The 17,541-nt window shown below is 42.1% G+C and overlaps 1 protein-coding gene across 1 annotated transcript in view; it reads left to right on the forward strand.

Annotated features, from left to right (window-relative positions):
* Positions 1 to 15,246, forward strand: part of LOC134673398 (transcription factor IIIB 90 kDa subunit) — a 49,106-nt gene extending 33,860 nt beyond the window's left edge. The window contains exons 5-12 of the mRNA XM_063531376.1: positions 2,790 to 2,939; positions 3,972 to 4,198; positions 9,965 to 10,106; positions 10,707 to 10,850; positions 11,775 to 12,011; positions 12,572 to 12,806; positions 13,169 to 13,329; positions 13,785 to 15,246. Of these exons, the coding sequence (XP_063387446.1) occupies positions 2,790 to 2,939; positions 3,972 to 4,198; positions 9,965 to 10,106; positions 10,707 to 10,850; positions 11,775 to 12,011; positions 12,572 to 12,806; positions 13,169 to 13,329; positions 13,785 to 13,909 (1,421 nt within the window). The 3' untranslated portion in view covers positions 13,910 to 15,246. The remainder of the gene's footprint in view (positions 1 to 2,789; positions 2,940 to 3,971; positions 4,199 to 9,964; positions 10,107 to 10,706; positions 10,851 to 11,774; positions 12,012 to 12,571; positions 12,807 to 13,168; positions 13,330 to 13,784) is intronic.
* The last annotated feature ends 2,295 nt before the right edge of the window (positions 15,247 to 17,541 follow it).

Below are 17,541 nucleotides of genomic sequence, written 5' to 3' on the forward strand. Positions count from 1 at the left end.
CGTCAATGTTAGCACCATAGTGGTTATATTCTCTTTGGTTAGCACAATAATTTTATGGCTCCTCTACACGATGGGCCAACGCCGGCCACTCCAAGGGACGCAGCCATGCGGTAGAATGAGATAGCAATATCACTTGCTCCCTCTGAGTGGAGTGGCCGTCGTTGGCCCGTCGTGTAGAGGAGCCATTACTATTTACGATAACGTGATAATGACGCGTACCCATCGTGTCAGTGACCTAGAAATGTGTTAGACATTATAGGTATTTAACCTTCCCTGTAACTACCATGTGAAATGTATAATTATTAAATTGGTATGAGGTGTGGTGAGGCCTTTATGGTGGTGTTTAACGGTATTTATATTTACCGAGAAGGTTTTGACCACCCAACAAGTTATGACGTAAATGTCTCTTTCTAGCAAGTATGTGAAAGCGAGAGGGAATGGTTAGTAGGTTGGTTTCTGAATTATTTCGGTGATATACTTACCTATCTGAATTGTACCGTTTTAATTTAGGTAACCAGTTTTTGACTCTGATGCAGAGTTTACGAGCTTGAAATTAGGTGCTTTCATACGTGAACTGATGTTCAACATATTAATATTATACATATAAATGTTCATATGTTCCTTGGTCCTGGGTTAAAAAGCCGCTACCATACAATTATGGCGGGCTAGGTTAGTGTTGAGTTGTTGACCCTAGTACCTACTTCCGTTTCCTACAAAGTGTAACAAACTTTTACATCCGTCAATGTTAAGTTTGAGGTCACTGACCTTTATGTACAGAAAGGTCGTAGTTTTTTCACTAAACCTTTTTTAAACGGTTAAAATTAATATAGTTACCTTGGTCATTCCCTATTTAAAAATGTTAGTATACATATTAATAACTCACAGGTCTAACGCCGACGGACGGACGGGGGGACGACGGGGGGTTGGGTTCTATTATGTGTGCAAAACGCGAAAGTTTAAAATATTATAATGTTAGAATAGTTAGAAAAAGACGGGTATACACTTTCGCGGCGCTTCTGTGCTAAGCCCGCTGTGTCTATCATTGTGAAGTATCTTTAATCATATTTGTGGCCAATAAAATTGGTCACCATACGACCCCATAGCTATTATTAGAGTTATGTAGAAGACACAAAATAAGATGTAGGTACAGTCAGACCAAGATAAGGCTGCAACGATTTTGATAGCACACGCAGTGCCAGTGTTATGTTAAACGTCAAATTGCGATGACATAGCCGTATAAACAGGGGTGCGAAACTCCAGACTTCGGTAAAACTCGGCTCCGCTCAGGTCAGCATTGCTCCGAGCATTAGGTTTGGCACCACTTGACTTCCTTTTGCGTGCACGCGACCACAGATAAGATAATCACTTGATTTTTGACAACCCTAAATAGCCGAAAGGGATAGTGCCATATATTAGAAAGGGACAGCATGATTCGACCCTGAACCGCTGTCAAACTTCGTTTTTGTAGGAAGTTTCCTTTCTGTACGGTAGTAATATTAATTATTCTGTGGTATAAATCAAAATCGTTGCAGATTTAACTCGGTCTAACTCTAGCTGTTTTGTGTGTTAACTTCATACAGACTTTACTTGTTCGATGATTTTGAACCTCGTTTTATTACATTAAGTAGCGAATTTCATCATGGCTCATGATTAATAAAATTTGCGCCACCACGTACAATCATTGCGTACTTGAATGCATCAGGGCCCTGGCCCTACGGCAATACATTGTTATGAAATAAATGTGACATTCCACGGCAAAAGGTACCATATGGCGGCTGGCGCTTACGTCGCATAGCGCCGCAATATTATTGGAGCGGCGTTAATAATAACGTAAGCGCCAACCACCATAAGGTACCTTTGTCCGTGGGACGTCACAAATACTTTACCGGCCAGTACAATTACTTCGATCAATCACGGTGTTTCGACGATTTGTAATCATTTGTAAGGCCCTGGTCTCCTATTTTATGCTGTACGCGGCGTCTGGCGTCAGCGTCAACGTTTTTGAACAAAAAAGACGCTGACGTCGACGTCTAAAACAGACCACAACAGTATATCTCTATAGTAAGCATCGTGACGCAGACGCTGTAAGCGGCCGATGGCGTTTATAGGAGACCAGGGCCTAACTGTTTGAGATATTTGTATCACTTTGTCAAAAGTAATAAGACTAGGGTTTGCACGACGGATCGGAAATGTACCTATGGGAAAAATCTGCGGATCCGGATAATTTCATACATTTCGGATCCAGATTGCAAATCCTAAATAGGACTAATATGTTAAACACCGTAATGGTTTCATGTAGAAATTTACAGTAAGTAGTTTCCAAGGTACACGGTTTAGGCGCTTGGTACCTATCAAAGGAAGAGTAAAGGCTCATTTAAAACGTTACGTTTAGCATAAAACATTTGTTTTATTTACTATTATTATGAGCCCATATTGTCCCACTGCTGGGCGAAGGTCTGCCACTTTTTTTTATTTTATTTGCATGCCTTCTGGCTGAATGCGCTGATACCAGAACTTTGAATTTTACTTGTGTTAAAACATCATAAATATAATAATCTAAGGATATACTAATGTCTTAGGCTCCTTCGGAGGACACGATAATTATCATCGTCCTCATACCGTTGTCTCGGCATTTTTGCCACGGCTTAGGTCCGCTCGGCCACCTAATCCCAAGAATTGGCCTTCGGTTTGAAAGTTGCACGTCACACCGCTAAACCGCCAACGATCCTGATTACATAACATATAGCACGATTATTATTTTTACAACCATGTTTTCTCTTCTATTCCAGACCCATGCCTCTACATCCTGCGGTTCTCCTCACAGCTGCAGTTCGAAGACAAGTCTCACGAAGTGAGCATGACAGCTCTTCGGCTGGTTCAGAGGATGAAGCGCGACTCCATACATTCAGGGAGGCGGCCGTCCGGTATCTGCGGTGCTGGTGATATGAATATTTAATTATCTATACTTATTCTAGATACAGGTACCGCTAGGCGATGCCGATAACTGGCGGGAGATGGCACAGGATCGAGACAACTGGCGTGTACTCGTGTCGGAGGCCAAGACTCATTTTGGGTCGTTGCGCCATTAAGTAAGTAAGTAAGTAAGTCCAACGGACTACTGTAAAAGCGGGCGGGGCGGCGGAAAGCGCCGAAATTCTAAAACGTAACAAATATAAAGGCCTCGGTAGAGAGTACCATTTTGTACCATTTGGAGTTTAAACTCTAGGTCCATGGGGTCCCAGCGCGCATAAGTTGTTCGCAGAAATCGCGAAGCGTCTGGTTGACGTAACTGGTGACCGAAGAGCTGGCGGCTACCTCGCACAACGTATCAGTATTGCGATACAGCGGGGAAATGCCGCCAGCATCCTTGGTACAATGCCTCAGGGGCCTATTTTAGATTTAAGCTAGTTATTAATTTCGTTTAGTTGTACCACTGTATATATATTGTATGTATGTAAATAAATGATGCACATTCAGTAAGTAAGTATTCTAGATACACATTACGTTGGTTCATCGTCAATGGCCACTACATCCCTGACGGATGATTATTGCAACTAGTGTCAAGAGCTGTTGAGACGGGCCAATGCATTTCCGCCTATAGGCACAAGCCTATCGATGCACGGCACTTCTTGCCGCATAAGTCGCACGTGTGAATTTGTTGAGCCTCTGGAGTCTGGATTCGAGACCAGCAATAGTCTAAACTAAACGCGGTTTCCGAGGAATTGGTGGGGAAGTCCTTTCAGAGCACGCCGCGGCGTGTGATGTACCTAAACCACGTTTCCTTAGGCTAAAAAGACAGTATAATATTGTTAAATTTTTAGTAAGTAGTGTTTACAATTGACTCCGATAATTATACACGGAATGAGCAATTATCTACTAGCTCCACAGTCGTCTTTGATGACCACAAAAAAATATTCTATCCAGTTATATATTATGTCCATGTCACAAAAAAAAATCTATTTCTTCTTCAGCCCTCCTGATCGCCGCTCGTCTCCACAACTTCTCCCGTACGCCAGCCGACGTGGTCCGAATAGTGAAAGTCCATGAATCAACATTGCGCAAGAGACTCCTCGAGTTTGGCGACACTCCGTCAAGTGCGCTGACGCTTGAGGAGTTCATGACAGTGGACCTTGAGGAGGAGCAGGATCCACCGGCGTTCAGAGCGGCTAGGAAGAAAGATAGAGAGCGGTTACAAAAGGTAAGAGATTCCTGGGAGTGACACTCCGTCGAGTTGACACTTGAGGAGTTCATGTGGACCTTGAGGAGGAGCAGGATCCACCGGCGTTCAGAGCGGCTAGGAAGAAAGATAGAGAGCGGTTACAAAAGGTATTAAGAGAAGAGACAGCAATAGGGAATATTACGCAAAACAGTAGAGGGCGTCACTAGGCCAATCACATGGCCTACCGTGAAACACAGTTGAAAGTTCGGTTTCTGTCTCTCTATCATTCTTGCCTATTCGATCAATAAGGAGGCAGAGAAAGAAATATCGATTTCGCGTTTCGCGGTAGGCCACCTGTAAACAAACCGCCTTGATGCTTAATGTCAAAGTAAAAACTTGTCCAAGTCCAAATGTGATACCAAAAATGAATTCAGCACCCCCGATTTATACGGAAATGATACCAAACACGGCCTAGCAGCTTCACTAATGTAGATATCAAGATAAAATTGAAAGCCCTAAATAAACTTTCAAGAGCGGATATCTCAAAAACTATTCAAGATATCGAAAAACTTGACTGAATAAAACTTGTAACAAATTTTATCAGCTTTTGGTTTGTCTTAGTAGTCATGTCGCTAAGACGCAAAGTTTCCAAGATATAAGTGAAAAACCGAAAAATGAGACCTTCTTTCCCTCCTCTACCCCCCAGCACCGAGCTACGGCCGGGGTCTTTAGATACGTTCACCTCCTAACTAGTCCAAATAAAGTTACGGAGTCAAAAATTGTGTTCCTAGCATTTCCCTCTATTTATTTATTTATTTATTTATTTATTTCAAAACAAGTTAAACAGCATAACAGTAAAAAATAACAAAGCACTGCTAACTTAAAGATTAAAGAAGAAGAATACAATATGTATACAATTCATCACAAGTTACAAAAACATAAATTAACACATTTTAAACAGTAGAAGGACGTGCATCCATCTTCTCACAGAACCTCAAACATTCAACACGCACAACCACCAGTCTGCTTGCAAACAAATCACACTGAGAGGCCGATGCGAGGAGCGCATTCAAAAGGAGCAAAGAACGAACCAGAGGGGAGTTCCTACGTGATACAGTTCGGGAAGCCGGGACTGCCAGGAGACAACGGTCACGAGGTCTGAACTCGATTCTGGTCCGTGAAGGAACGTACAGACGTACCAGCTGCCCCACCAGCTCAATACAGTCCGACTCCCCGCGCAGGATACTGCAAGCAGTAGTGAGAAGTGCATAGTTACGTCTTACCTCCAGAGAGTTGAGACCCAGTATTCCTAACAAAAATTTGGTTGGGTATAAGAACGGATAGTACCCATACATTTTTTTATAGAGGAACCGTAGGAATACCTTTTGCACTCTCTCCAGAAGTAAGACATAAGATGCCTCATAGGGGTTCCAAACAATGGAGGCGGACTCGAGTTTGCTTCTTACTAGGGCACTGTACAGGAGCTTCACGGTACCTGGGTCATGAAAATCCCTAGAATTCCTGATTACAAACCCTAACCTCTTGTAGCAGTCACGCGCCAATGACAACATGTGGTCATGAAAGTTTAGGTGGGGATCGAGAAGAACGCCTAGATCTCGAATAGAATTGACACGGGATATAGTCTCTGAGTCCAGGATATAGTCGTATAGAAGTGGATTGCGAGCTCTACTAAACGTCATGACCGCACACTTTGTTGAATTAAAAGTCAATTTATTTTCGATACTCCACAGATGAACTCTGTTTACATCTTCCTGGAGAGATAAACAGTCTGATATGTCTTGGATACCGTAAACAATTTTGAGGTCATCGGCATACAGCAAGCTTCTAGCAGAGCCAAGAACAGATGGTAAGTCATCGACCATGATTCCAAAAAGCAATGGCCCCAGAATGGAACCCTGGCTGACCCCGGACATAGTCTGAAAGCTCTTGGATACAAAGCATCCGTGCTGCACGTACTGTAGCCTGTCGCGCAAGTAGCTAGCGAAAAAACGAAGCAGCTGGGGGGAAAATCCAATTTTGCACAGCTTGTTCAATAACACGTCGTTATCCACTCGGTCGAAGGCTTTTTTAAAGTCGAAATAAAGCACGTCTACCTGTATGCCTTTGTCTAAATGATCTGAAATAGTATCAGCCAAGGTTAACAAATTTGTTTCGACTGATCGCCTTGCCCTAAAACCGTGTTGAGAGTCACAAAGAAAGGGCTTAATTTGCGGGGCTACTAGTCTAATTATGATAGACTCAAAAAGCTTGGCTATCGATGACAGGATTGCTATAGGTCGATGATCCTCAACACGAGTTGAATTATTTACTTTCGGAATCGGCCTTACTCGCGTGACTTTCCATTGGCTTGGATACTCCCCGGTACCTAAGGCTAAGTTAAATATGTGCACTAGAGGGGCAATGAGCCATTCCTTGCAACCTTTTAATATATATGCCGGGAGATTGTCAGGCCCTGGGGAGCACCGAGGCTTTAGATGCTTCAATGAAACTTCGAGATCCAGCGGAGTAATCCGGGTAATATGGACATAATGAGAATTGTGACTGCGATCCTCATGAATAACATTCCGATAGTTCAAATGAGGTTCATTTGGCAAGAAGACAGATGAGAAGAAGTCCGCAAAAGCCTGAGCCGCATCCCTCCCCTGGCATTCATTCCCCTCGTGGGTGACTTGGGCCTCGAAACCACCCTTAGCTTTCAGACTACCGATATGTTGCCAGAAAGAGCGAGGGTTGGCCTTAAGTTTAGCTTGTATATTGCTAATATAACTCTCGTAAGCTGCTGCGATACGAGCCTTGATGTCTGCTCTGAGCCTAGAAAATGTGGAATATACAACTATGTCACCGTCGCGCTTCCAGTCTCGGTGAAGATTAGTTTTCCGCTTAATGTCTCGGATAATATCAGACGTAAACCAAACTGGATAACGTTTGCAAGGTCCATGAAACCTAGTCTTTCTCGGTATACATTTATCGAATATCTCATATACCAATTCATAGAAGAGTTGCACGGCAGAGTTGACATCATGAGAGCCAAGGACATCACACCAGGATACCTCAGCAAACAATTGGTATAAGAGTACATAATTTCCCTTCGCAAAGTTCCAGTCACGGCTGGAGTCAACGTTACTAGGGTCCATGAACCGAGGACCAGACTCATGTTCATTAAGAGGTACAGAAATTTCGAGCGGAGGATGATACACGTCTCGGCTAGCGACTAAACCCCCTTCATCCATTTCATTAACCCTTACTCCAGAAGAATGGCCCCGCACCAGCACTACGTCTAACATTCCTCCAAACGCATTCACCACATCATTCGTCTCTGTCAAATTACACACTGTAGTAAAGTAACAAAAGTAACTTAAGACATTAACAGATGAATATTTTGGGTTCAAATTTAAATCTCCTATAATTAACACCAAACCGTTTAACGAGTCAATCACTGATTCTACTTTATGGAAAAAACGCATATAGACCTCATCAGCAGCATTGGGTGGTATATATACGACGCATACATGGCAACTGTTTTGATCTAGTCGGAATGAAGCCCACAAGTCTTCACAGTCAGCTGTTTCAAGCTCTCGCCTGCGCCGCATGGCCACACCTGGCCGTGCCGCCAGGAGCACGCCTCCTCCACGTCCCTCCGAAGCACGGTCTCGTCGCAGCACGCTCCAGTCATGTCCAACCAATTCAGAATCCTCAACAGAGTTAGATAGCCATGTTTCTGTGACAACAACGATATCACTGTCTAGCCCTAGAGTATTATTTCTAAAACTCTTCAGCTTGGTGTTAAGTCCCCTTACATTCTGGTATGCTAAGCTTAAGGATGGGCAAGTGGAATTAATTGGCCTGTGTTTGCCGTTTTTTAGAATCTGGTCTCCGAAATAACCAAGGTTTGATTCTAGCATTCTCGGGCCAGACATCAGCAGAAAGACACTTGTCATACAGGGAGGCGGGGACACTTATTTTAAAAGACTTATAGTCTCCCTTAGACTTAAGCTCTTCCACAGTACAATTTGCATTTGGGCATAAGGTTTTCAAGTACTCTCTGACATCGTCAAGCCCAGACGCCATATTCCATAAGTGGATTTGCCTACGAAGTTCAATCGCTCTGAGGGGAGTAATATTGGGGCCTCCGGTGCAACGTATGTATGTTAGACGTCTCTTCCCCCGAGTGTCGTCCGAAAAGCTCTGGCTGAATTGATTGTGTTCCTTTACCGTCTCAGGTCCATCGCCGGCCAGCTGGTCTGGGAGGGAGCCTCTCTCAGGTTGCATCTCAGTGACTGTGTTACGGGGGGGTATTGATCCTAAATGCGAGTCCTTAGAATGTTTACCACTAGAATGATTCCTATTGACACTGTGGTACCCATTTTCTATGTTATCGCTGACCACTTGAGCGTTTATCAGACCAGTCGTACCCGTAATCGAACCAGACTTTACAACCTCATTATAAAGGGCAGGCAGCGGCGTTGCGACCGCGACCTCAACCACATTTCGAGACCGGATTAAATGCTCCACCTCCTGCAACTTATAAGTGACCACTTCCACCTTGTCTGTGCAAACGGTAAGTGCAGCATGGTATTGATTGATAGTGGAAAGTGCATCAGCCAGCCGCTCCGTCAAATGTGTGATTTCCTCCCGCAATAACTGGACTTCTAGGCCAGTAGACATCGCCATAGAGACGCTCTTCTCCGGAGAACAATGAGTCGGCGGGGTCCGCCAGGTCGGCCGGCATATCGGAGTCGGCAGAGTCGGTACAGACCGCGTAGTCGTCGGAGACGACAGGATCGGCGCAGTCGTCGTAGTCAACAGGGTCGGCGTAGTGGTCGTAGTCGTCAGGGTCGGCACAGTCGACGAGGTCAGCGGGGTTGGCGCGGTCGTCGAGGTCGACGGAGTAGGCGGAGGGCTACGAACCACTAAAGATGGCTTTCGTAACGCCACGTTTTTTATACACACCGGAGTACCCACCGGAGTATCGCAGTTGGGCCCGCCCTTTTTGGCTGCACAGACGCATGCGGGACAAACCCAAGTAGCTTTTTCAACCGCTGTGAGAGTTTTATTATTGCAGCCATAGTGGTATACCTTGCCGCATGACGTCACCATGCACTCCAAATACTCTTCTCCTACCAACAGCTCCAGTTGGCAGCCACCGCACAGCATACTGTTATTTAAAATGGAATCCATACTCAGACACTATAAGTAGGTACTGCAACACGATGTAGTGGGGCGCTGCGAATCCGCGTAGCAACCGGCGTAGCAGATCGGAGTAGCTCGTAGCACTGCACTCTGGTGCAACTAAGCGCCGTCCTCTATACCTTCTTATTGCTTGGCCTAATAATTTACTCTTTGGTTTACTAAACAAATTAGTGCTGCACTCTGGCGGCAGAACATTGCAGTAATACTCAATATTATAGGCTTACCGTTCCTTTCCAATAAAAATAAGCATCCCTATACGCTGTCTGGGGCAAACGCTATTCGTGAGTGGAATTTGCGTATTTGAGTCCTCGCGTTAAGAGAAACCTTGTGGGACTTATCTTGGCGTTAATATTTGGCATTTTGTGGGTCATATGTTAAGTACTTTTGGTTAACTTAACCGGGGGTTCTTTTGAATGTATAGGTAGTTCTATATTAGTAATGCTTCTTTTTAGCTTTGCCATATTCGAAAAAAAATCGCCCGTTTCTGGTCAAGTTCGTGGTTATTGATCGTCCCGGAAAATCGTATCTAATTTTCTAACCCACAGAGATTTTTTTTTAAATCTATAAGTTATCTGTGTGAATTGTGGTCTTCAGTTAATGGAAGAAGAGGACGGCGAGAAGGAAATGACTGACCTGCAGAAAGAGATAGACGCACAGCTAGAAAAGGACAACTCGAGAAGAAAGAAGGCAGCAGCTTCGGCAGCGACACCCTCAACTCCCCTGTCATTATTAAGCGGTAACTAATTGATTCATAAAATTTCCAATATCATAATTTTTTACAAAACAAGAGAGCTAGTTATTTTTTGCAGTATTGATATTAAGTATTGAGAAAGGGAAGTCCTTTATGGTCACTGTAGGGAAAGACCGTTTATTTAAGGTAAAAAAATTGCCTCTGATAAAATGGATTGTTTTATGTTCTTGTTGTACCATCGCCCACACTGTTAACTGTCCTTCGGTAAACCTTATTAAAAAAATCATAAGGTCCACCGATGGACAGTTAAGATTGTTGCTGTTTGTACAGTCTACTATACGACAACTGAATCAAATTATGTATTAATCGAATTTAAACTGTTGTGAGACATACTAACATTGAATAATTTTACGGTTTAGACTCACTTGTTTTTAAATACGACCGTGCACCGTGACCGTGTTTTGAATACGTGTGTGCGACGCGGCGAGCCGCAGTACGCGATACACGGCCGTCGTGAACGCTGCTCGCACGGTTAGTGCTTGAGAAAGGAGACCTAGGCTCTCCGAAACATGTCGCGCGAGTGACTAAAAACAAGTGAGTCTAAACCGTAAAATTATTCAAAATTATGTATGTACCTTTTCTCAGATGATGGCACGTCAGAAGACGCCGAAGCGTCCCGGTTCGCCGCGGAAGACACGTTAAATCTCCTCGGTGAAATCGCCAGCGAGGTGCAACCGAAAACAGAGGCGTCGCAGAAGCAGGAGAAACTCAAGCTGGAAAAAGGACTAGGTGATTATAACCGATCCCCGTTAGCAATTCATTGAAAATCAAGATTGGCAAAAGTATGTGGACACGGAGGCGTAAGGGACCCTAACTTCTCCGTCGGTGTCCGACTTCGCACATTAGAATAATATTTTTACCAAGAAATATATACCCATTGAATTTACAATAAAAAGATCTGCGTAAAAATAGTATAAAAGTAAAAAAAAATAGAAAGTCAGGTCCGGCTTCTGCTACTTAACGGTATATTTGGGTGAATCAACTTTTTCTTGTCACGAGTTGCCCTGGTAACGGTCTCCTGGGTCACTCTTAAATTACTAGTTATTTCGTATTTAAATGAACCAAACTTGAATTGTTTGGTAGTTATAAGGCCTTTCCATAATGGGACATCTACTAACCATGTTTGTAGAACATGATACAGTAGCTCTTCTAAGAAACTATGCTACTATTGTCTCCTGGCTGATGGGACAGAATAACAACAAGAAATAGTTGATCGACCCATTTGGCAAAAAGGCCGTGCCACTTCTCCTACCGTTGAACCGGTGGTTCATACGGTCAGCAGCAGAAGTTGCTAAGCGGGTGAGGTGTTCAAAATTAAATTGACACGCTCTTATTCTCTTAACAATAAAGTCACATCAAGACCATTTTGAACACCTGGCCCGCTTAGCAACTTCTGATGCTGACTGTACCTGAAGGGTTATTTCGAAAACAATCTTATATGCTTCGTTAAATTATGATACTTTAATTTCTCATCAGGACCCGGGTATGTCCTTAAACCACGTCCAAGACCACCGGTGGACGGGCAGCAGCGTCCCTCAAATTCGGTGTACTCGACTTATGGCATTCACTCCCCAAAAAAGGGGGAGGCCTATGTTCAGCAGTGGACGTCTTATGGCTGAGATGATGATGATGATGATGAATTTCTCATTCCAGGTCCAGACTTGGCAGTAATAGGTCTAGGTAATAGGCCTGACCAGCCCGAAGAGAAAGACAAGTTCCTAAAACCGGAACCGAAGCCCCAGTTCGGCGCGGACCTGGTCGCTGATGAACTTATACTAGCCCCCAGTGACGAAGATTATGTTAGCTCGCTTATTATGAGCGAGGAGGAGGCGAGGCATAAGACGCAGCTGTGGAATAAGATCAATGCGGGGTACTTGAGAGATCAGAAAAGTAAGTGTAGTCGCGGTCGCCATGTAAGGCATTGCATTACAATGTGAAAACAATTAGAATAAATTTTGATTTATATCTCTCTTTGTCTGAGCATTTACAGTAAAGACCAGTAACTTGAGGCTTCGTATACTACATATCTTGGTTAGACAGGTGCAGTCACTATTATATAGCGGCCGAATTGAAACAAATAAATCCGCATTAATACGCGTTCAGGTATTTTTGAGCACCTTGGTCACTCTGATATATCTGCTAGCTGATATATCTGTTAGTGCAGACCTGGTTGCAGCTATCAGTGATGAAAGTTTAGACGCAGGTGTGAAATGTGGAATAACAGAAAAGTTATTTTAATTGCCTTTTTGCCAATCGCAGTGTCTATTCGACTGTTTATTTTTGGCTACTAAACTCTGAATCGATTTTAGTGAAACTTTAGCATAGAATAAAGTTACAAGGGGGATGGTCATGAGCTATGTACTATTTTTGGGAATCCACCCTCAGAGGGAACAGGGAAATCTACGGGCAAGCTGGGAAAGTCAATAAAACAAAATATTACCTAACCACAGTCAAAGAAGAAATGCGAGCCAGAGAAAAGGAGGAAGGCAAAGACAAAAAGAAGAAAGTCCGCGGCTCATACAAGAAGAAGACTCCTTGCAACGCCGCCACGGCCGGCGAGGCCATTGAGAAGATGTTGGCCGAGAAGAGAATCAGTATGAAGATCAACTACAATATATTGAAGACGCTAGATCATCCGGGGGCTCCGATGTCGCCTGTTAGAGAGGCTGCTACCCCTGTTCCTGAGTAAGTTTTTTTTTAGATTTTCTCATAATTTCTGGTGTGCATACGTAAAAGCAGGCTTCAAGAGGTTCAATATGAATAAACTACAATATATGTATTGAAGATACTGGACCGTCCTGGGCAATGTTCTCAGTTAAAGAAGAATTCCTGAGTAAGATAATTCGCTTAAAAGATGTTTTTCATATTTTAGCATACTCAAATGAACGGAATCCGTGTTTGTACACGGATGTGTGCCTTGTACGTCCTCCTAGAGACACGGCAGTATCCTATGAAGTATCAATATAGTTTACCAGGTTTTAAGTTACCGAATACCAGACAACATAAGTTATGGTTTGTTTAATAACGTCACTACATTTATCTTTCAGATCAAAACCCCCCACACCCGCTGCAGTAGTACCAGCCTCGCCCGTACCCAAGAAGCGCAAGAAGAAGGCTCCCCCCGCTACGCTCAACATCGCCAGCCCCGCCCCCTCCCCCGCCACCCCCGCCCCGGCCACGCCCGCGTCGGCCACACCGGCTGCTACAGGTAATATACGATTTAAAAAAAAAGTCACAAACCCCGCAGTACAATAAAACGCGAAAAGAAAGGTCCTCCCGTCACGCCAGCCCGAACTTGATAGAGAACCTAAAAACCTACCGATTTGACCCCCATGCATACACAATTTAATAGAGTTTTCTAGTTTTATGTATATGGAGATTGGAGATTGGGTCGATCAACTATTTCTTGTTGTTATACAGTCCCATCAGCCAGGAGACAATAGTAGCATAGTTTGTTAGAAGAACTACTGTACCATGTACAAACGGGCTTAGTAGATGTCCCATAATGGAAAGGCCTTATAACTACCAACAAATTCAAGTTTGATTCATTTAAATACGAAAAAACTAGTATTTTCAGAGTGACCCAGGAAACCGTAACCATAGCAACTAGTGACAAGAAAAAGTTGGTTCACCCGGTAAGTACATAATTTGTTTTTGTTTTAGATGCAGGCGACGATTATGACGAAGATGTAGAAGCGGAGCCCACCGCCGCAGCAGAAGAACTGTCTTTAGGCGCCCTACTCCAAAATGGACAGGACGACGACTATTATGACTACGAGGAATACTAAATAACCACAGGATATAACGAAAATAGTGGGGATCCATTTAAGGGCATATTTGGTATCGTGTTCTAATTAAAAAAAGTATAAGAATTTTTTTTTCACGTGAATATTTTTTTTTCTATAGGGCAAGTCGTCCAAGTCAGCCTCCATACAAAGAAAGACCAAAAATCAGTAGAAGAAAAAGAAATATAAAAAATACTACCTTAAACGGATGCCCACTACCGCAACAAGTAATTTGCACTTCTTTACGCCTCTTTAATATTCCTTTGTATATGGAAAAGGTATACATTATTAGTAGGTTCGCAATGTACTAGACTAGACCATAATTACCCCTTTTTTTTTTGTCGCAGGGGAAATGCGATTATGCATTCACCCCCGGGCTGGGGACGCCCATTGGGGGGTGATATGTGGGACTCGCTCCTCCCGTAACTCCCTCTGCTAGTCAGAGGGAGGGGAGAAGAATACCCACTAAAACCCCTGCGGCGTTTCCGTCTATGCCGTAAGGGGGGTGCAACGGGGTCGCAAGCACGTCACCACGACACCCCCCCGACTAGACCATAATTACCCTAGGAACGTCACTTTTTAGGAATTGATCATATTGGAAGCTTATATCAGGTAAACTTTTAATAATAATTAGGTAGGGATGAGATGGTGGAGTGAAATAAGGTCTCCTGATATTAGCTTTATTTTAGTTGTAGATAGATTATGTATGAAGGACTGAATTTATTAATTTATTACATTTAGTTTGTAAAATGTAAACTATGTTAAAACTTAGAAAGTTTTAGAAATAAAACAATAAAACGACGAATTGAGAGTTGTCTGTGAAAGTTGTCTGTAGTTCACCCAGAAATCTTCATATTTTACCTTTTGTGCTTCCCATCCCACCCCCTTAGTGATTTTGATTGTACTCTATCCCTATCGTGATCATATGTGATATTTTTCCGTCTCACTCTGCCATAGGCGGACCCCGGGTCCTCGCGCCCCGCGCGGGGCACAGCCGGGATTGACCCCAGGATAATGATGATGATGACTCTGCCATAAAGTAAATTGATTTCTGGATGCACCTTGCTACCTGCGGTGGGATCCTGTTGATAGGTAACTATAATCAGTACCGTCTTTACCATAAGGGCACACGGGCCCCGTGCCCAGGTCCCCCATCCTCAGGGGGCCCCGAAGGACAGATAATAACAGTATATACTTGATTACCAATAATAAATAGAAGATCATAGTAAAAAAATGTTACTTGAATTCGCTTTCTTTACTTTCCAAAAGGGCCCCAAATTCCTGTGTCCAAAGGCCCCAGTATAGTTTAACCCCCTTATTCATAAACGTTTACTAAAGTTGACAAGCCGATAATAATCGTTTGTCCCTTTCGATCATACCAATACGTCGGAAAGGGACAAACGATTATTATCGGCTTGTTAACTTTAGTAAACGATTATGAATAAGGGGGTTAGACTGCCCTGGGTATAATATCGCACTGAGAGATGTAGGTATATATTTTTACTTGTGTTTTAGCTAAACTGTGTGTTTATTTGTTTTTTTTTTTAATTGCGCTAGATGTAAAAAAAAATTTAATGCAGTATTTCTTTGTAGTTTGTTATTGCCTTTTAAATAAGGAGTGATTTTTTTATCAATTTTAAGTCCATTTTAGCTTTTCATATGCGTACCTATTCTACGAGTATCTTTATCGTCGGTACGTATTGATAGTTTGGTCTGGTAACCTTTAGACCTCCCCAGTTTTGTAGAGGTCATCCAAATTTGTTGAGACGTTATCTCTCTGAAGCTTTCCGCTTACTATCCAAATCACTTGATGATTTTGAGTTCTTGATATACCTTTTTCCATTATTTAATTAATATAGCGGTGTTTCTAATAAAACTATTTTAATAAAAGTAATTTGATTTGTCCAAATGTCAGTATTTTTGAAAAGATCTTCATAAAGTGATGTAATACATGATAAGTACATATGAGCGTTTCTTTTATTTTTTGCCATTTATACAGGGCGTCCCAAGACTATGGGACATCAAGGGAAAGTACCTTAATTAAGTATGTCTTCTTTCAGCAAAATATCCTATCTACGATATTTAAGGTACTTTCCCTTGATGTCCCATTAGTCCCATAGTCTTGGAACAACCTGTATATATTTCGACCTTTTTCGTCACTATAGGAGAAAGAAAATGTCCTAAAATTTCCATACATTTTTCAAACTTCTCTTTTTGTTACCGCCATACAAAGTATAGGGGGAAATGGTAATACATAGGAAAAAAACACTCTGGGACATTATTTATCCCATTAGTATCAAAAAAGCTCGTGATTCTGAGTAGGAATAACATAAAAATGGCATAAAAGTTCAGAATATATAAAAATGGCAAAAAATAAAAGAAACGCTCGTATAAAAAAGAAAAACGATGTAAATATTACTTTTAAAATTAAACGATGTTTTTAAACTTAGTGTACCTGTAAATTTAATTTAACTTAATTGGTTTTTTGCGAATGTTTTATGCCTGTGTTCCATTTTTACATAATAGGTAAGTATCTTAAAACAACTTTTAAAATGATTTGATACGATAGTAAAGCTTGGTAAAGCTTAAAATTAATAAAACCTGTCAAATGTGTATTTATAATAGCAATAAATATATACCTACCTATTGAATCTGCCTTTTTTTAATACATATTTCCATTTAATGTCTGAACTAATTTAATTTTAATAAATCAAGTGATATTTGTTTAGGTTAATGGCTGATATAAACAAACAACTATCTTTAAAATTACTTTAACAGGTATATTCTCAACCATATTGAGTTTTTCAATAATTTACACTCAAACCCATTCAAAAATAAACTCAATACCTATATGCGGTAGGTCTAATTTAGAAGATCAAATATTATTACTCAATTTCAAGCAATCGAGCATTTTTATCTTATCTCATGTGATTCCCTGAAAATTAACTTATTTGCACTTTAATTCCCTACATTTAAGGTTCAATCTTGCTTGTACACCAAAACATTAATACGTCTTATTTATACGTGAGAACCTTTGTTACATAATGCAAATGCCATTCTTAACTGCGCGATGCATTTGTTTACTTTGGTGCGTCACTTACTTACTATTGGACAAGTCTGAACTTGCGCGCTAGACTTAGGTTAGGTGATGTGATCTTGCCATAAAAACTAGTACTAACCATAGATATAAACTATGGATGAGCGCATGCATATGAATTGCCCGTTGCGATCTTCATGTCAGCAAAAAAGCGCCATCTGTTACACACTGCGTACAACTACGTGAGCTCGACTCTCGCGATAACTTTGTACGGGCGTACAAGGCTTGTTAAGTTTATTCGCGGTTTATATCAGAAGAGCGTCGATTAAGTTTATGGTTAATCAAAATTATTTGTTGTATTTGTTGGCGTTGTTTGATATCCGTGTCGTCGACACTGACGCTCCTTCTTACCTCTCAAGACCCGTGACATCTGTACTAAAATCAGCTGAAGACGAAAAACAGAGAAAATATTCCACGGCCTGTGAAATGCGACATGCAACTTTCACACCACTTGTAACATCTGTTGACAGCGTCTATGCACCCCAAATGTCCTCCGTTATAAAACATATGGCAGAAACCATATCTCAACGTTGGAACC

This window comes from Cydia fagiglandana, chromosome 18 (assembly GCF_963556715.1).
Source record: "Cydia fagiglandana chromosome 18, ilCydFagi1.1, whole genome shotgun sequence".
NCBI classification, from domain to species: domain Eukaryota; kingdom Metazoa; phylum Arthropoda; class Insecta; order Lepidoptera; family Tortricidae; genus Cydia; species Cydia fagiglandana.